The sequence below is a fragment of the Thunnus thynnus genome, chromosome 9 (genome assembly GCF_963924715.1).
Source record: "Thunnus thynnus chromosome 9, fThuThy2.1, whole genome shotgun sequence".
NCBI lineage: Eukaryota > Metazoa > Chordata > Actinopteri > Scombriformes > Scombridae > Thunnus > Thunnus thynnus.
This window is the reverse complement of record NC_089525.1, coordinates 17,115,427-17,136,673: the sequence shown is the minus strand read 5'-3', so window position 1 is coordinate 17,136,673 and position 21,247 is coordinate 17,115,427. Positions and strand designations below refer to the sequence as shown.

General features: G+C 42.4%; 1 protein-coding gene across 2 annotated transcripts in view; it reads left to right on the top strand.

The window, feature by feature from the left end:
* Nucleotides 1-5,251, top strand: part of LOC137189428 (protein diaphanous homolog 1) — a 47,142-nt gene extending 41,891 nt beyond the window's left edge. For both annotated transcript variants that reach the window (XM_067599287.1, XM_067599286.1), the window contains 4 exons: nt 86-265; nt 2,156-2,704; nt 4,803-4,917; nt 5,073-5,251. In XM_067599287.1, coding sequence (XP_067455388.1) covers nt 86-265; nt 2,156-2,704; nt 4,803-4,917; nt 5,073-5,236 — 1,008 coding nt within the window. In that variant the 3' untranslated portion in view covers nt 5,237-5,251. The remainder of the gene's footprint in view (nt 1-85; nt 266-2,155; nt 2,705-4,802; nt 4,918-5,072) is intronic.
* Nucleotides 5,252-21,247: the final 15,996 nt, after the last annotated feature.

The window sequence follows — 21,247 nt, the reverse complement described above, 5'->3', positions numbered from 1 at the left end:
CACCAAAAAGTCTGCTTGGGACTTTTTAGGATGCTCTAACTCCTAACTGTCTGTCCCTCTCTGTGCCTGTTAACATGTACATTAGCTGGATTCAGAGTTGACAGCACGCCACGAGTTGCAGGTGGAGCTGAAGAAACTGGAGAGTGACTACGAGCAGAAGCTGCAGGAGTTGAGCCAAGAAAAGGAACAGCTGGCTTCTTCTAAGCAGGAGCGAGAGAACGAGAACCAGGGACTGCAACAACAGCTAAGCACTCTGCAACAGCAGGTACACACAAACACATACCCACCTGTCTATGTGGGGTTCCAAATCTAAACAGAAATTGTTTGTACCTTTTTAGTGTATTGAAGTGTATAAAAGTGAGTTGAACCCTGTATCACACTTCCAGAAATCTTTGTGTCCAGTTGACCAGCTCAAACAATCTATATTTATTCAATCATTGCTTCATACTACAGTCAATATGAGAGAACCAAAACATAAGAACATAATCAATAAAGATTGAGTCGGATAATTTAATCAGCTTTGCTTAATGGCCTGGAAACACACATACACAACACAGAAACTTCTGCTGAAGCTGCAAGAAGTAAACTATTTTTGGGCTTAGAGAAATATAATATTGTAGAAGTCTAAACACCAAAAGTTGTCCAACATCTATGAACACCCACACAAACACAGAATCCCCCTGGCCTTAAATGATTTACCCAACTGCTAGCATGGCATGAAAAGAGGAGGGAAAAAAACTAAAAAGATATTGTGAAAAGAAGCCAAATCCTTAAGAGATAAAGAAACTCGATGAAAACGTGGAAAGTGGGGGAAAGGGAGTATAAAGAGTGACTAAAGGGAGAAGAAAGAAGAAGAAAGGGAAAGGATGCAGATGGGACAAAAACATTTTTTAAGGCCAAGTTACACACATAGGGTGTGCATGTGTGTGTGTGTGTGTGTGTGCTTGTGTGTATACACACATACAGTAGGGAGTCAAAGATTAAGATTGTTTACCTGTCAGTGTCCTGCTGCCACACCAGCTGGACTCTGCCTCATAGTGACACCCAAACTCACAAACACACCAAGTGACCCAGAACAGTCTGCCTCTGTGCATGTTTGCTCAAGGTGTGTGTGTGTGTGTATGAGTGAGTGAGTGTCTGTCAGTTAGAGAACTATACAAGTTTCCAAAATGAGCTTCATCCAAACCGGCTGATGCCAGCAGAGTCATCTTCTCACCACGCAAAAGCCCAAACACACACAGACACACAGACACGCACATATGCACACACAGTTGTCCAAACCATCAACAGCATCAACAGCCAAGCATCAAACATGCTTCTCATACTAAGATGGCTCACTTTCTCTCCGTTTGAGGCACTGCCCATCCAAGATTTCCTCACATGTAGAGATCTCTCACTGTCCCTCTGTGTGATGCCGTGCCCAACTCTTCATCTGCTGCCTCACTAAGAAAGCTTGCCTCGGAGGCCCTTTATGTCTGTTACTGTCTTCTTTTCGGAGTTCGACGAAACCGACACGTTTGCTTCGCTGCATACAGACACTTTTTCACACACATACTGTACATGCAGATAATTTACACTTTAAACACATACAGTAAATACATTTTACTATTCATGTACTTAAACTCACATATAGTATATTCCCTTCAAACCCCAATCTTAGCCCTGGATTAGTTGGCAAATTTTAATGATTTTCTCAAGAATTGTTGCCTCACTGATATAAATAGTGGAATTAGTATTTCAGTATTGAAATAAAAAAAAAATTCACTCTTTTCTAATTTAGAAGTTTGTCCCACTCTTGAAACCTTTTTTATTTTGAATTCCTCTGTGGACTTAATTCCCCACTGCTATGTTTTTCTCTCTGCGTCTTGTCCTCCATTCTTTCCCCATCTTTCCCAAAATTCAATCCTGCCCAAGCTTTAATCCTTTCTCTATGTCACTCTTTCCTCCTCTTTTGTTCTGCCTTTTTTCTCTTAAATATAATCACTCTGCTGGCAATGCTATTCATTGGGAATGGTGGAAATTGCCAAATCTGTACAAAAATAATGTGAATTTGTGGAATAAACAACAAACAATATACAGTTAAGACATCATTTGATGAATTACTGCATATGGTTTGAAAATATATGTATAACAACACATTTTCCCTTCCCTGCAGATTGAAAAACTGTCTAAAGATCTGGAAGAGGCCAAGACTAAAGTTATCACAGTCACTGTTCCTGTGCCAACACCTGGTTTGGCCCCTCCACCACCTGCCCCTCCTCTCCCTGGCCAGAATGCTGGTGCGCCCCCTCCACCTCCACCTCCACCTCCACCCCCACCCCTACCAGGCCAGGCAGGCATGCCCGTTCCCCCACCCCCACCGCCTCCTCCTTTACCAGGACATGCCGGTATTCCTCCTCCTCCTCCTCCGCCTCCTTTACCGGGACATGCCGGTATTCCTCCTCCTCCTCCTCCACCTCCTTTACCAGGCATGCCAGGACCGCCACCCCCTCCACCCTTACCAGGGATGGGACCTCCACCGCCACCACCTCCGCCCGGGTTTCCGGGTATGCCTCCTCCACCGCCTGGCCCAGGCATGCCACCACCTCCACCATTTGGCATGGGGGGCTGGGGTGCCCCTGCACCACCTCCGCTGCCTTTTGGCCTCCAGCCTAAGAAAGAATACAAGCCAGAGGTCCAGCTGAAGAGAGCCAACTGGAGCAAGGTTAGTCCTGAGATAAAAGTGTCAATATATTATCAGTATTCAAAAGAGCTATCATAGTTGTCATCAGTTAGTTATGGATCAACAGATGTTTTGTTTAATTAGGCCCAGGGTATCTCTAGAAATTTTGCATCTTGCTTATGAAAAAAATACTATCAATTAGAAGATGTGTTTGCTTATTTTAATTTAAGATCATAACATGTCTCAAAAAGTCTTCCTTTTAATTATGATGGGTGATTTCAAGTTGCATGAGAAATATCTCTTCACAGGATTCACTTAATTTAAATATGGTTTGGTCTTCAGTCATGACTCAGTCTAGTCCAGCTAGCGATGTTAAGCTAAAGACAGTTAGCCAGGGGGATCAGAGAAGACATTAAGTCCTCTGTTATATCTGATAATTGCTAGAATCTGGATAATAATGTTTTTAGTGCAGAGCTGCAACGGCCAGCATAAAGGAGGAGAGTGGACTTTTAATTTGGTGTTTACAGATTTAATGGACTGTTAAAGTGGATGAAAAGTAGAAAACTGTATGTTCAGAACTTCTGAGCGAGATAACGTGTGTCTCAATGGGGAGAATGAACTATAACCTGCTCTGTGAGTCTGAGAACGACCACAACAGCCTTAATATTTAACACAATGTAATTAAGATTAAAATTATAAATGAAAATGCTTTTTTTTATACAGAGTTTTATCTAATGTTAATGTAACAGTGAGACACAGTTCATTGCATTTGCCATTCATTTCATTACTTTATGTGACTTTACATATGATTATATGGAGATACGAAAATATCCCTATTAATATTGTCAAGTTGATTTCAAACATAAAGCTCAGCACTAATGAACATTCGTTTTGCTGTGGAAAGGGAATTAAATTTTCTCTGTCGAGGTCTTAAAAAGCATTAAATTTGATTTCAAAAAGTGTGCAGCAACTCTGAGTGAGATTCTGACCTAAAGTGACGTGCATGCACACGTGTATCTCATGACTATGTGCTTCATGTTCTTCTCCTCCCTCTCATCTGTGATGGTTAAAACATCAAAACGGCCCTCTGTCTTTCTTTAGCCTAAAGCTACTGTTTAATGGCTTCAGCAGACTTCATCAGCATTTAGCTTCTCCCTCTCTCTCTCTCTCTCTCTCTCTCTCTCTCTCTCTCTCTCTCTCTCTCTCTCTCTCTCTCTCTCTCTCTCTCTCTCTCTCTCTCTCTCTCTCTCTCTCTCTCTCTCTCTCTCTCACTCTCTCACTCTCTCACTCTCTCAGGCTGGTGAGAGTGTTTGACGAGGATGTCACAGAAATTGCTTTTTAATAAGCTGCCTTCTTTTAACTGCACCACTGAAAGATAATTAAATTGCAGCTAGAAAGGACAGTATTCTTTTGTAATTTAAATTAACTTTTTTTCTGGCTTGGTCTCATCCTCCTTTTGGCATGCTCTCCTTCTTTCTTTCTTGCCCCTTCAGCTCATCCCCATATCACATTTCCTTTCCCTACTCTCTGTCTTTTCCATCCTACGCCCCTTCCCTGAGGCTTTGTCCATAATGAAAGGCCTGATATCTGTAAATTTACTACCACTGCTTTCTCACTCGCTCTCTGTTTCACTTTTTCTCTTTCTCTTTTCTCTTGATGAGAACACTTGGAAAGTGAAGGAAAAACATACAAAGTTAATTGTGACTTGTGACCAGAATAGAGACACAGAGACAAAGGGAGGGATAGAGAGAGAGCACCCGCGTAAGAATGAAGAAAGAAGGGAGAGGGGGGGGGGTAGAACCCTCTGTATTTCTTTGCATTTGTGTGTGTGGAGCTCTTACGCTCAGGCTGCTTTGTGGTTGAGACAATGTGCAAAGATTACAGAAAATTACTTGTTCCTCCTCTTCCTCTCTTCTTTGTGCCTTCCTTCCTTCCTCCATCCTCCTCTTCTCCCTATACTAACATTCCCTTGCCTCTCTCTCTGCCCATCTCATTGTTCACCAGGTGCACAGATGAACGTTTTTGGAAAGTGGAGTCGATTTGATGATATGTTTCACTAGCAGATACAATACATCATTCTCTTCTTCATTTGATCCCCCTCTGTCTCTCTTTCTCTCATTGTACACACTTTTTCTTTTAGATCGGACCTGAGGACCTCTCTGAGAACAGTTTCTGGACCAAGGCAAAAGAGGATAAATATGAGAACAATGAGCTCTTTGCCAAACTCACCTTGACCTTCTCCTCACAGACAAAGAGTGAGTGTGTGGCTTGTGTGTTTTTTACTATGTGCTGTTATCATTTGTGTTTCACAGTAATGAGCAATGTCTTTCTCTGTTTCTCACCTCGTACATATCTCCTCTCTCTCCCTGACTCCATGTCCATTTCAAACCTGTTGTTCTGCCTCCATCAGCCTCTAAAGGTAAGAATGTCACGCACACACATCCATTTAATTCTTTTTTTCACACGTCTTCTCCAGCCTTTCTCACCCTTCTCTTCCTCTGCTTGGAGGACACGCTGCACATTTACATTATTCAGCAACACTGTGTCAAAACAGCATCTCACACGAGTTCATGAATAAACCACCCACATCTGTGTATGTGTATGTGTTCATCTTCTCAATGTGCCCATGACTTGTTGTGCAGACGCAGAGTGCTCACTACTAGATGAGATGAATTAGGACTTGGGGACAGAGGGAAAGATGGACAAAGGGAGGAGTGTTGAGGGAGGTATAAGGAGAAGGTCACTGATGTCCTTTGACTAGCCACCTGCTGTCCTGGCACAAAGCGCTGACACACGGGTGTACGCTCACACACGCACACCTGTCCACTCCTATCACCTTGTCCCAGTGTCACTGAGCCTTCTGCTCTAACTCCTCCATATTCATATCATAACCAGGACACCAGGAACTCACAGACAGTGTGTGTGGGTGTGTATATAATTCCATTTGACCTTCAGATTCAGTCTCAGTGCACATACACACACAGACTCTTGCTCATGTCATATACATAAACAAAAGTGTGCATGCACACACGGCTGATGCTAGCTGTTGATGTCAGTTAAATGTCAGTGTTGGCAGCTGTCCCATCTACATTCACCTGTATGGCAAGTCCTAACGTCCGCCTGTCACTCCTTAATTTGACCCCCTCCCCACCCCCTTGGCCCGTACACCCACGCCTCCCCTTTTTATTGGCCAAGACAGCCGCCTGTTCCAGTTGATGTCTAATAACCTTTTCTGAGAGCTGACTATAAAGACACCGTGGCCTTTTCATAGCCCCACACCTGTCTGTATGCCTGCTTGTGTGGATGTACTGTGTGTGTGTGTGTGTGTGTGTGTGTGCGCGTGTGTGTGAGAGAGAGAGAGAGAGGCCAGCGTTTGTTGGTTTCCAGTGCGTGTTTTGAATCTGGCCAAGTTTGTTAGTTAGGAATAAAACATTCTTCGAAACAGAATTGGGATTTCACTGAGTTCTTGTTTAAGCATCTTATGTTCCTCTGTGTGCTTGTGAGTGCATGTGTGATTTAATCCACTCTTTCTCTTTGTGGTGTATATATGTTTGTGTGTCTGTGCATGCACATACAGCCCAGTAAGCAACCAGCTCTGGTGTTATACAGATTGACCTTTCACCTCTTGTCCATCCTTCTCTTGCTTAAACACACAACTCAAGGCCTAGTACATTCCTTCTGACCACCATCCTTCTCCCTATCCCTCACCTCTGGGAGCCCAGCTTCACTCTTCTTTATCCTTCTGTTCCTTTTCCTCCTCCTCTTGCGCCTCCCATTCCTCGTTACCCAGCAGAAGCAGACCGACACCACACCGAGCCACCGCTGACCCTCCCTGACCCTTCCTCCTCTTCTCCATCAGTTGCCCAGCAGCACAGCGGGGGTTGCACACATGCACACACCCACACAGACAACAGACATGCAGGGGGGGGTAGTGTGCCCAGGGTAGGGTCAGGGGTGTTGACCTTCTGAGGCTTGGTGGAAGGGCAGAGAGATAACAGTGGGAGACACGCCCTCTAGCTGCACGTGGCTCTCATGGACACAGTTCGACACTTTCTCACACACACACACACACACACACACACACACACACACACAGTACATATATTTTATCTTTTGCTCTTTATCTCTGTAGTTATTTCCACTATCTCTCTGTATAAGTGTATATCACTAGCTATGTATCTATCTTTATCTATTCTCTCTCATTGATACCAGGATCAAGTTCAGTAGTTAAGCTCAGTCCAGTTGTTCTACATGCTCCTGTCTCTCTCTCTCCAGGAGTTAATTAAACAAATATGCTCGATAAATGGCAGAAATGATCAATAAAACCTTTATTTTTTGATTAGTTTAGGCAATACTACTTTTGTCATGTTCAAATGCTTTTCCAGCAGTTGGGGAGCATTTGGGAACATTTATTAACTGACACACTATAGCCTATGCTACACTCGCTACACACACATTACGCACTGCCCTAATCCTTAAAAACAGCTACCCTACCAAGAGTTTTCCAGGCAAGGACACAGAGCTTGACTCATGTTTCAGAACAGCGCTGCACAGAGAGGCCCCCAAAAGCTATTGATTTACGAATGAATGGATATTTAGCATTATTTTTGGCATTAACAAAAAAAAAAATATTTTTTTTGCTTGGTGGGGGTTCTCGTTGGCCTGGCAGCCCTCTAGGCCTGTACAATTATAGGGGAAACACTGGTAGACATCCTCATAAGCTTTGTTTCCACTACAGAAGTTATCAGACACAGAACATCTATTATCTGCAGTTTGTTTGTGTTTGTGTGTGATAATCAATTAGAATCTATAGTAAATCCATCATCAAGCATTTCCTTAATGTTTTCTAAATTATGTGGTGTTGATTTCATTTTTCATTTAAATTATAGTGACACATCTGATCTCATTTAGCTGTCATTTACTTTAGACACACAGATCATCTCCTTCTATTGGATAAAATAGTTAAAAATAATTCTTCAGCTTACATGGGTACATGTTTTCAATGGTGGTTCTAAAATCAGGCAAGGATATAACAAATCCAGGTTACCATTGGAGAAAAGCTCCACCTTACTTGATTTAATTCCAGTCTAGTCTTCTGTATTTCAAGACTTTTCACCTTTCTCCTCTCAAACTACTTAACTTGCCTCACGAACAACCAGACAAGCTAAGGCAACCTTTAGTAGCACTGTGCTGCTGAACATCTTACTCAGGATGGCAATACAAAACTAAGCTGTCAACACTGGAAATAAAAAATATGCATTTTATAGTCAGTCAGTAAATGGACTTGGGTTTGGCTTATTGAGAATGCAAACTGTCAAGCTTTTCAGAAGGTGTTCTGCCTCAAGGAGCTGTCTCTTTGTGGTTCAGTCTATCCATTTGTGTGATGTTCATAAACCTTATTTTCCTGAGTGAAGCATATCAAGGTTAAAGTGGTGAGTGTCTTTGCATTACCTAATTACTACCTTTTGGAAAGTATGGTTATGGCTAACCCCTCAATGTCAGCTGCCAGTAGTAGCTTTAATTATAATATTTTGGAGGTATTTTAGTGTTGAAAAATGTGTTATAGCATATTCTTAATATGCTGAGTTTTGTTATAAAACAGCTTTTTAAAGTGGTTGAACTGATGCCCAGTCTGAGATAATAGCAATCTGTTACACTGTACATCTGTACAGCTCGATATGATATAAACCTATTTTAAGCTCCATCCAGAGCATTCAGAAGAATTTATTGAGATCCAACTTGCCAAATTTCACTGCAGTGTTTGTAGTGGAGAAATCATAGTACTATACTGCCATCTTTTTTTTCTGTCTGAATTTCTAAAAAAAGATGTGTGGAAAAGCTTGCTGTTATTTTCCCTGTTGTTGTACTTTGTGAGTGTAAGGGCTTATAATCAGAGGCCTGGTGTGACTATTTGTAATTGTAAACAGCCTCGTTGTTTAGATGAGCAAGTATTTGTGGCTGTAAAGCGGTTAGTGTAGTGTATAATGTTTCAGGCAGAAAGCTTATCTCCTCATTCTCCCTTAAGCTACTGGTTCCTAATTCCTCTCTTTGATGTGCTTGTGTCTGTTTTCTGCTTTTTAGTGTTTGTTTTCTTCTCTCTGTTGTTTAATAATAGTAATAATACTAATAATAATGATGATGGTGATGATAATGATGAAGATGATGATGGATGAACAGACATAAAAGAAATCCTTTTCATATACAGTCAAGCAATTTTTTCTAGTAATCTTTGCACAGTGCAGCAGTCACAAGGCTAGAAGGTGTACACTGCTCATCATATATGGGTATATACATTATATCCTTTTTTCACCTTTTCCAACTGTTTGATAGCAGGTGCCTTTTGAAGTTGGCACCTCAGATAGCCCAATTAGCAAAAGAATGAGAGAGCAAGAGATGGAGAAGGATGTAGGTGGATGAAAAAAAAGAAGAGTGAGCAGAGGGAAAGGCTGGGCTTGGGGGAGCAGTGGTGATTAATTCGATTCGGGAGAGAAAAGGAGAGAAAAGGGCCAGGAGCATATACGATTATTAATCCTCATAATGGGAGGATCATTTTCACATCCCAATTCTCCAGCCTATACACCCTTCCCTCTTCTCTGTCTCAATCGCTGTGTTTCTGTGGTCTGTTGTAGTATGGCGACCTCATTTCTCTTTTTTAGTGGAGAATCCCAACCCAGAAGAGGCACTCTGTGATCCATCCACTGTGTATTGCTGCATAATATACCCACACATATGCAATAGCAACTTACAGTGTCACATTTTCATCCTATACAACGCAGACAAGTTTATTGCAGATGAATGCACGTTTGTCAGTGCAAGGGTGTCTGTATGCTGGTGTACTGTATGTGGGTGGGTGAGCTCAGCCACATTTACAAACCAATTATAATAAGCCTTTTGATCTCCCTGTGTTCTGAAGAAATCAATTTCCTTCTCTGTAGAGGTGTGTATGTGTGCAAATATGTACGTGTACTTGTGTTGCTGAGTTTCCTTTTAGGTCTATTCTCTACACTTTTTTACCTTAATGAGCCACCAATCAGCAAGAAAATGCCTACTCTGTGCTTGTGTGTGTGTGTGCGTGTGCGTTCGTGCGTGCGTTCGTGCGTGCGTGCGTGCGTGTGTGTGTGTGTGTGCGTATGCGCGCGTGTGCATCCTTGCCTGCGGCCTCTCTAGGGTTGTAGACCAATCAGTTAAAGGGATGAGAGATGTAATATATTAACAATAAAAGACCAAGAGGCATTGGGAATTATGGTGCAGTGTTGTTGATTAGGTCATTACATCTTCTGCTAAACAGAATTCATAACATTTGGTGACTTGTTTTTTTTAACAGCACACCAAATTGTCAGACAAAGAAAAAGTTCCCTGCTAATGAAATAGCTTAAGCAAACACTTAAGCACTGTTTTTTTTAAAGTGCAGCAGACTGCATGATGATGAAATTACAGAAATGTCAGCTATGAGACTGTGATATAAATATTTTCACCATAGATTTACCCTTTAGCCAGTCACAAGTCACAGTTCTTAGATCAATGGTTGTCAAACTTTTTCACGTCAAGGACCCCTAAACTGACACAAATTAGACCACGGACCCCCATCTGATCAGATTTTTGCTTTTAGTTTTATTACAAAAAGTGTATGAAACCCATGACCAAAATAGTCATACATTCTGTCATTATGTTACTTATGGATGGAATTACAGTGAAGACAAATTATTCCCCTTTTTGCTGGGGACCCCCTGGAACTCCCTCAAGGACCCCCGGTAGTCCCCGGACCTCACTTTGAGAACCACAATCTTAGACGATACATCATGTGAGAAAATAATGCTGTTTTGTGTCTCTTCTGATTCTTTACCTGACGGCCTCACAGTAGCTGCTCCAGATTTGACAGGTCTGATAAATGACTGGCAAGTTTTTGTTCAAAATAACTACAGGTGAGAAAATGGAAGAACCTGCTTTACAGTACACTGGTTCGACCCCCCCCCCCACCCCCCCACCTCTCCTCCGTCTCCTCTACCTCTTTTCCATCTCAGCTTCATAATCCTCACCACAACCCACTTCCAGAAGATGTTTGTTTTTCAACTGTTGGTTCCCTCTAGGACACAGCCAAGAAAGATTTGTGAGTTGCTGTGTGTGTTCATTTGTGTGTATGATTGTTTATAATTAGGGAGAGTTTTAGATAACAGTTTGTGGAATGTGTAGACAGTCTCCTGAGACTGTTTAAAATATGGACTAATAAAGCACTTAGATGACTAAATGAGGAATGGGCACACTTTATTAAGCCATAAGAGTGTTTGTGCGCGCTTGTGTGATTGTTCTAAATTAGTATTGGCTTTGAAAAGCTTGTGTGTAATGTGTTTAAAGTTTTCTATGAGTGTGTGCTTGTGTATGTTTGTACTTGTGTAGTCCACAGTAGCAGGCCTTGTTAATAAATCATGCAGTGTTCAGGCTGGGGCTGCAGAAAGAGAAGCAGGTTAATGCAAGGGTCACTAATGCTGTAGAAGGAGCTGGAAAAAATATCGCATTCTGTTTTCTTTCTATTCTCTCTTATTCATTCCATTTCTGGATGCAGCCATTTCTCTACTTATATCTCTAATCCCCATTTTCTCTCCACACCTTTTTGCCATCAACAAATGACCGCACGACTGGATAACTATGGGTCTGTGTACAGTGGTGACACATAAATCTATGTATACAGCATCTATAGCGACTGGCTTTTCAATATGCAGGTATAGCCTGTAAATGGAAGGTTTGATGTTTATAGGTTGTGTTTGGTGTTGTGTGTTTGTACGTACATTTAAGTGTTTATGTGTACTAGTGCTTAAGTTTAAATCCTAACTATACCTCTTAAGCCCTGAACAGTAGCGGTGCATTAGGCTGGCTTTGCTCGCTCTCTAAGCCATGGTGTGTATTCTCAGTGCGGCAATAGCAAGCGTTCTCTCATTCACCATCTCTTTATGGTTGAGGAACAGGCACAAAACGCCGCTCATTCATCAGGCCTTATCAGGTTCAAACACATCTGTGTGTGCTCACGCTGGCTCTCACTGCCAACTGCAACAGCTCACTCACATGCACAAACGGAAGCGTACACTTATGCATACACATGTAAGCGCACTCACACACACACGCACTTTTGTCCCACTCATTCTCTTCGTTCCATCCCTCCCTCCCTCCATCCCTCGTTATATCTCTCTCTCCTCTGTTTTACATGCAAATGAGCTAAGTGTACTCATGCCGGAGCATTACCGCTGTGTGTGCCTAATCTCCTTGCTGCCTTTTCTCTTTCCTGGAGATTATCCTGTTTTTAAACGGAATAGGCCTTCTTTGCTTCACTCGGCTCCTCTCCCAGCCAGCCAGTCGGTCAGCCAGCCAGCCAGCCAGCGTTCCAATCTCTCGTCCCAATACCATTACCATTTAAATGTTCCCAATGATATGACAGCTGAGCAGGGGCTGAGAGCAGCTCTGTATGTGTGCGTGCGTGTGTACGTGCGTGTGCGTGTGTGCGCGCATGAGTGTATGTTTGTAATCTTTGTGAGTGTGTGTTTAATTGAGGGATTGGCTGATAAGCTCAAAAGCTTGTTACAGATGCTAAGTATCCTCAGTGTTCGTGATTCTGTCTCTTTTCACCCAGGCCAAGAGGGAAAAAAATCATGAAGAGAGATGGTAGGATGTGGGGATGAAGGGATATATGTATGCACACCTACACTCCTTCCACCCACTCTTCTTTCCTGTTTTTACTCCTCTTGGTCACAGCAGCATACTCTCTTTCCTCCTCCTCTTTTTCTTATGCATGTATGCTGTGTGTGTGTGTGTGTGTGTGTGTGTGTGTGTGTCAGGTGTTCATGGTAGAGGTGCTTTAATTTTGATATTGATGGGGTTGGGGAGGAAGGAAAGTCACTCTGAGGCTGTCTCTATGGTTAGAAGGCATGTTAATCTTGAGTAAAAGGAGAGATAAGAGAGGAGAAGAAATAGTCAAAAGTGCAGTGTAGCTAAAAGTGCAGATTGACTGTGGCTGCCTGTAACTGACTAACGTTTATTTTTTTTCAGTATTAGCTACCTATCCCTGCACGCAGTGACACACACACACACACATATGCATGCATGCATGCACGCACAGACACATAGACACACACACACACAGGAGACTTAGCCCACTTTGATGTCACTGATAACACACATAAAAAAATGGAGCTGCAAAGAGCAACAACTTCAAAGATGTATTTGACGAGATAGGAGCATTAACCCCCATCTCCCTTCCTCCCTCTCCTCATCCTCTTCTCTCTCCTGATTTCCTCATCTCTCTTCTCTTATCTCTGTCTGATAAAGGGGTTCTAATTAAAAGAGACAATGAACGAGGGATGGAACTAGAAAAATGACGGGAGAGCAGCAGGAGGAGGAGGGTAAAGATAAAGCAAGATGTAAAATGAGAAGAGGAAAGATGGATGGTAGCAACAGAGGCATTTTAAAGTGTCCTTTAAAGTCCAAAGCTCCTATCTCAGTCGAATTGTTTAACAGTAGCCTTAAGCTGCTACTGATGCGTTGTTAGCTAGCTAGTGAGTTATTAGGGTGCTGTAGACTATCTTCCCCATTATGCTGATGACTCAGGCCAGGGCTTCAGGGCTCTCACAAAACCACACATATTAAAGCTATCCATTTCACCCAAGCTTTGTACACACTTACACCAACTTTCTTAAGGTATACATTATCTTGTTTATTTCCATGTTTGCGTGCATGTATGTGTCTACACGCACCTTTGCGCTTGGCCACAGTGTATGTGAGCTGCGTTTGCTGTAACCTGCCCAGCTTTTATTGCCAGTGGTGTGACTTGGCCCCTGGTCTCTAGCTGTGGAGTCTGTTTGTAATATGGATAACCCAGTGGCATTTACACCAGACACCGATGGCATTTACAAGGCCTGGTGGGCCAGGCCGTGCTCCACTTTCTGACCTTAATCTGCTACAAGTAACCATGTTATGGTGTTTGCCTGCACCGAAATTTATGTGTTAATGTGTCATGGATGTGTTGGCACAAGAAGAAGTTAGACTTTTGTTTTTTTGGGTTTTTTTTTTTACAGTTTATATGAATACAATTATGATGTGTGTATATGCTATGTGGTCAATTACAGTTGGTCTGCTCCTATGTCTTTGTGCTCATAGTTTATCCTGTTTATGTGTGTTTATTCGCATGCTGAAGCCTTTTCTCCATTACTCAGTATCTGCATGTGTCGTGTTCTGTGAGACGTGGGTTCTGCTTTGCCCTGCAGGCACCTTAATTTTTCACCATGCTGTGTGCTACACTACACTGCACTGCATGAAAGCGTACGTCTGCACCCTCTCCTGCTCTCTCTTCCTCTCCCTCTCTATTCATCTACTTCCCCCATCCCCATACTCCCCCACCACCCACCCCTCACCACACACACACACACACACACACGCACGCACCTAATCAAAGCAAGGAGCTCTGTAGATTAGCACTTGAGAAAACTCCCTAAAGACATTCCTTCATTTTGACCATTTTCAGGTACTCTCTTTCCTCCCCCCCCCCCCCCCCCCCTCCCCCCCCCCACCTCCTCCCTCCCAGCTTTGAATTTTTAACCTCCCCACTGAATAAGAGATGTGGCCATCCTCGTGGGGAAAGGAAAGTTGGAGGGAGGGCAAGGAATGAAGGAAGGGAGAAGGCGGGGGAGGCAGAAGGGAAAAGGTTGTCCCTAAACACGCTTTCACATTTATCCCCTAAAAACCCCACTCTGTATGCTCAATAATGCATGGCCATCTCTCACTCCCCATCCTTTTCCCCCTTCCACTCATTCCGCTCTTCCTTCATCTCCTTCATCTTCCACCCGTTGGTTCCCCAAGCTCTCATCACTCCACCCAGCAGATTAACTGCAGGGTGAAACTGAGACTGGCAAAGCAGGGCGATGGTAGCAGAGCATCAGGGACTAACAGTGAAAGAAAGAGAGAGAGAGAAAGCAGATGAGTAATTTGTCATTGTGTGAATGGAGTTACTACTTTAAGTATTGATCTGAGTGAGTGGGCTTTGGAGTTGTACCATTTCAGAGAGGCCGTAGAGCTTGACTGGGCCTGAAAATTGAAGTCTGACATTACCTGAACCCCTCCTCCCAAACAGTAGCTTAACTTGAACAAAGCCTGTGGAGTGACAAAAACCAGACGGGATTCTCTAATCGTTTCTGAGCAATATTTTTCACCACATTCTGAGACAAAACCAGCTCTGCTTATTCTTGTTTCATTGTGGCATGAATATGAAATAGCAGTGTTAGGTACAGTATAACTCAATATGCAGTGAAAGCAAAAGTAGTCAAAAGGAGGACATGAAGTGGTTCCATTTAAATTCAAATATAGTTAAATTTACACCATGCATAACAAACTACAGTATATGAGATATACAGTACCAACAACTAATGCAAGTCACGTTTTGCGTGTGTAGTTTCTCTGTTTCGTTTTGTATGTATTGTACTTAGAAGTAATTTGTCTGCTAGAACTGCTCCACTGTAGATGTGCAGCGAGCAGAGAGAGCCTTTCACGGCTTGTTGTGCATGCACATGGCATCAGCAGCAACTCCTGTCTGTTTGTGTGAATGGAGTGGTACGCCCGAGACTTCTAAAGATCACTCCAAGAATGTTTTTTTCTAAGTCTGTTCTGGAAAGTTTTTGAAGAACCCGGAGAGTTTGTGCTTTCAAAGTTTCATGTTGATTTTTTTTTCTCTGAAGTTTTACCTCCTTGCTGTTTTCTTTGTTTACAGCCTCAAAGAAGATAGTGGTTAAATACTGCAAGAGCAACAGCCCATAACAGCATTGCAAATAATGCCAGTAATAATAAAATAACGATAAAACAAGTATTGGCAGATCTTGAAAATTGATCTTAAACAATTAAAGTGACGTGCTCTCTGTATAAAGAGGGTTTTCTTTTAAATCAAATTGAATTTTAATAAAACTTAAAAGTTGTTGGTAGTTAAGTTTTGAGGATATGCAGGGCTGTAGAGTGTTCTGAGTAGAGCTACACACATGCTGCTTTCTCTGTCTTCCAGGCTTTGAGGAGATGTGGGTAGCACTTGATGGAGCAATGCAGCTTTTATGGGAGAAAGCTACTAAAAACATAGTTATTTGTTGGTTCAGCAGGTTGTTTGCTAACCCAGGCAAGATAAAAGCTTGCCTCCACTATGGGGAAATGCAAATTTTTGGGAGCTGGATTCATGATATCAAGTATGCTGCTTGGTTGAAGCCAGTTGAATGAAACAAACATGAAGGCCACTGCATTGTTTACCAGAAAAAACAAAAAATTATAAAATAGTGGCAGGTTTACACCTGCACCTGTGTTCTGAGTCTGCTGTAAGAGCCCTATAGTTCACAATCATTCAATATTATGGTAAAATATTCAGGTTTTAAGCTTTCTTTTCCTTTATTTTGTTTGTTTATTTAAATACTCTTAAGTGTAATTCAGCAGTAGATTACATTAATATGAAATTCTGAAACCTGGCAGTACCATTTAGAAAATAAGTGGGAGAGATTATTATCAAAGATACAGATGGACGGAGACTAATCTTGGTTCAATAGATGAGAAGACGGATGGCGTTATTGAGGGTAGAGTGAAGGAGAGAGAGGGAGAGAATGAATGGCAAGGAGAAGGACGAATGGAGGCAAGAGTGATCTGTGTACGATTGAAGAGAGCAGTGAGGAAGGGAATGAAGGAATGAAAAATGATCAAGAGGTGAAGAGACATGAAGCAACTATAGTGATTGAGGAGATGGAGATCAAGGTGAGGCAAAATGAGTTAAGTTATTCTGAGAGCATGACAGTGAGAAAAGTGAACTGAAAGAGTTGGACGCAGAGTCCAGTTCAGGTTGGTCATAGCAATGTGCTGCATTGCTGGCTGCCCTGAGAGCTGATTACAGCTGAATTCTTTGCAGGAGAGATGACGCTGCTGCTTTTAACTAAAGGTGACTTGATCGAGATGTGTGTCCTGCATACGGTTTTCTCTGTCAGTATACAGTATGTGAGAGAACAGGCAGGATGGACAGAGACCTTTCTCTGCCTTTTAATCTTTCTCTTCTCCTCTGTGGCGTTCTTTCTCTCTCTTCCTCTCTGAGGGGCGGACCGCATCTTAATTCCTCACTCTTCTGACAATGTTTGGCTCTCCACTGAATCTCTCCACTTCCCTGTTTCTGTTCTCCAAATAGGTTATTTAGGGCTTGGTACTTAACTGTACACAGTTAGTGGTCAGTCAGTACACACACACACACACACTCACACACCCACACACACTATGCCACTGGGCCTCCTTAGAGATTGTCTGCTTAATACTGCATTGCACTTAGAGGCATCAACAAGCCCCGTGGTGCTCCACTGAGGCGTAGAACGCACGAAAGCATGCTAATTCCCCCCCAACTCACTCCATCTATCCCTTTGTGACCCCCCCCTCCATCCATCTATCACACTATTTCCCCTTTCTGCCCCCCCACCCCTTTATCTTCTCTGTAGACAGAGCATGGTTTAATGAGCACAGGGAACACAAGACTATACACAGAATAACACACAGTATGTAATATGTTGCATGTTATTAATTTATACTGTGGTCCAAATGTGGCTAAGTTTACTTGAGACTTTTTTTCCCAAATTGACTTGTACTTTCTGGAGGCTATGTGTCATGTGCGTACTGAAGGTGCTCAAGTTCACCTTTTTTTTTCTTTATTGCATGATGAGATTTCATCGGTAACCACATGAAGATAAATGCAGTTACCTGCTAACAGCTTGGTCATACTGTGCATTTTACGGCTGTCCTGCTAGCTTCATCATTGTTAAGTCTGCTGTTGTGAAAATCCTGTAATGTGTTCTCCACTACTGTAGGAATAACACTGATACAGTAACATCAAGTGGTTGCACCATTAAAGGAGCTTGTTTTACTACAGGTTAACAGTTCTACAGTGAGTTATATGTTGCAGCAAAAATGCGGTAAAGGTTAGAGTTTAGAGTTTATGACATTATCAAATTATTTGAGTATACCAAAGTGTGGTGATACAACTTCAAAAGTGAAGAATACCATTTTCACTGTATGTTTGTCGCATAATATCTGTTTTCTCACCCTTCTGTTCATTCTGTCAACAGTGGGAAGTGTGGGGAGAGAGGGAGTGATCTGTGACAAAGGTCCCTGTCTTAGTGTGCTGTATATACAGTATGCCATGCACTCTAGGGTCAGTGCCCCCACATTTGTACACCATGTTGCAATCACCACTACATCCGCTTAGGTGTCAAACACTGTGTGTTCCCTATTTTCCAGACTGTACACATGACATAAATCACGCTGAGTCTACCTCTGGTGAAATATAGCCTTTCCAAGTCTTTCCCAAAAAAAGAGAAAAAAAAGAAGTGAACAGAAATGAAAGCCATATTGCTATAAAACACACTCCTCAGCTCATCTACAAAGTGCAATAGAACATAAAATGAATTCATTAGTATTTGTGTCTGTGGAGCCCTCTGGTTTTATTTGAGACTGCAGTGTAATGCAGAATACATCACATGGGACAGTTTGTGTGGCAGCTTTTAAACCAGGACAAGTGTGTGTGCCAGGGGACCTGCGTCTGTTAATGTGAGTAAGCACATATCCCCCAAGAGTCCTCCCTTTAAATGTGTAAAGTAATGCTAAGAGTTCTTGCTAAGAGTTCTTGCCACTCACCACAATAATTCATAAGCATTTCAGAGTCCCTAGACCACAGGTCTTTGCACATGTGTGTACGTGTGTATGCTTGTGTTTGTGAGAGAAATTGTATGTTTGTGAGAGAGGGTAAGTGAATGAGTGAGTTTGTGTCATAGGAGACCTCAGACTCTGTCAGCTTCATTTCCCAACATCATGTAACCGAGGACAGGCCAGCCTTATGAGACCGTCAGCTGAAAAACAGCAAAGTGACATTAGACACACACACACACACACACACACACACACATACACACACACACACACACACACACATACATACATATACGCTGTCATCAGGGCGAAGGGTGGAATCCTAGCCTTGTCATGCTCTGCGCCATAATCCAGTTTAGAAGGATTAATTAGGAATTAAGGAGTGTAATGTTATCGGTGCGTGATCCGTTCACATGCGCGCACACTCGTGCACATGCAGCTCTCTGTTTGAGTGTGTATGTAGGGCGAGGATTATTCAGAACTAAGAAAGAAAAGTAAAATAATTTTTATGTTTTTCTGACTTTATTACTTTTTCATTCAGTTTTTCTCTTTTCACGTCCTTCTCCCTCCTTCTCTGTCTGCCTTACTTATTACCCTCTCCTACTCTTCATCCATCCTCACAGTCTCTTTCCCTTCAACTTCCTTCCCCTCATATGTTCTAGGAACATCCATAAAATTACTTTTTCAGTCTTCTCCTCACCCTTGTTTTCTGTTTCTCCTTTCTGCTTTCTGTGCCACCATTATCCTGTCTTTTAAAGTCCTGTGTAGGCTTTCATTCAGTGCTTTCATCCTTTCAGTCTAGCTTTGTCAAAGAGAGAAAGAGTGAGAGAGATTTCTATAGCTCTGGTACTCTTTCAAGAAGGCTACGGCATTCAGGTGTGCCTCTCTGGATGTCCATTTTGTGTCTGGCTCCCCATTTTTCATAGTTTTTCTTTATTTCTCTGGTGAAGAGTGTGACTGGGGAGCCGCACTACTTACAATTGCTAGAGTCTCAGCCCCTTTGCTATACGAAGCAGCTCTGCTTTCAGACAAGACTTGAGTGGCTTACCTTTGTCCATGAGATGATGCTTTCAGTCCTCCTGCTTTTTCGCTCCTTCACCCACCTCACTGCTACACAATGATTTTAAGGATAGATTGATAGATGAAAGGCAATAAGCAGGAGGATGAAGAGGAGGGGAATGGAGATGGAGTAAAAATAGGAAAAATGTGATGAGGTTGTTTGTCTCCATGTGTTTTTCTTGGACTGTAATTTTGTGTGTGTGCTTGCCTGCCAGACGCAGTTAGGTGTGTGTTGATACTTCCTTGGGCAGATAGTAATGATATTGTTTTTATTAATGCCTGATTAAATTTCTAACATGTGGCTGCTGGAGCTCTTAGTGCTTTTATAACAGTCGGCAGCCCTCTTAACACACCAATACAAAATGCTGCGTCTCTAACGTGGATGCGATGGTGTATATCAAATCGACAGATTCTATTCATTTCCTATGGAGAGCAGGCGATGCGGCCGCGCAGTGCATGATGGATACGGCGCGGCGAGTTGATGGACCGTTCGCTGTATTTGCATAAACACGACTTAACCTCAACTTTATGCAAATTATTCCGTCCAGCACAACACATCAGGCTCACCAAACTCAGATCAAACTGTCAAACAAGGCAGTGCTGATCAAATATGAATCAAGGTTCTATTACTGCATTGCCTATTTTGTGCCTCAAATGTTTTCAGAAACATTTTAGTGTACTGTTTAGCTGTAATATGAGAAAGTTTTTGATCAGGCCGCCATTTTTTCCTGTTTGAAAATGGACGAGCCAAAACCAGGCACCACCCAACTTGCAGTACGTCACCCACCAGGTCAACCCACCAGACGGAGCGTTTAGTGGTCTGGTGCGTACAGATGCGTCCCCGCCGGAGGCGGTTTGCGTACTGCATAATTCTCCTCCTGTCAGTTTCTCCCATAATGAGCCATGAACATTCAAATCAAAACAAGCAATAGTAAACTTTACAATAGTAAATTTTTCATCCCATGACCACTGTGCTCACTGTTGTTCATCCATCTCTCTTTTCATGCCTCTGCTTTATGCTCTTTTTTTTTCTCGTCTCCTTTCTTTAGCTGTCTTCTACTCCCTCCTTCCACTTTACTCTCTCACTGTCTGTCGCCCCCTCTCTCTCTCTCTCTCTTGTTCCCTCTGGCACTATTGGCAACACTCTGTCTCTGTCAGGTGTGTGTGAGATAGCCTTCACACCATTGACTTGGAGGAGATGGGCTTTTGATGCCTCAGCCAGTATTCAACTCATTTCTTAACTCTTCCCTTCCCAACCAATAAGCAGATAGTCGCTGTTCCAGTCACTCCCTGTAGATTTGATTGAAAGTTATTAGACATTTAATAGATCATACTGGATGCGCTGCATGCGTTAGGCCTCTGCAAATCATGTACCATAATTTGTTGCCACCATCCATTTTCAGTGTTTGTTATGTTTGACTACTGTTTTTCTACCTTCTCTGCATCTATTTGTTTCTGTTTATTTCAGCAGGGTATTTAAACATGGTTTAGATAAGTAATCCATCAGCGTACTGAAGTTTTTATTTTTGCACAAGCTATCTTTTTGTAATAATGCTGGTGAAAAATGGCTGCAGAGTTGGCTACTATATACTAATATATTCATGACATATCAGAGGTTGTCAGAAAATCAAACCCCTGAGCCAAACAACAGGATAAGGATAATGTGAGTTAGGGCGCTTCTCCCCGGCACATAAACACATCACATTTGTAGTTTCCTGGCAGTTCTACTGATGACAATAATGTAATTTTGTCAAAGAAGAAAAACGCAGACACAATGTTCGCTGTGACTGATTCTGTACCTCAAGCAAGTTTAAAGTCTCTGCAAGTTGATTTTCATCCTGT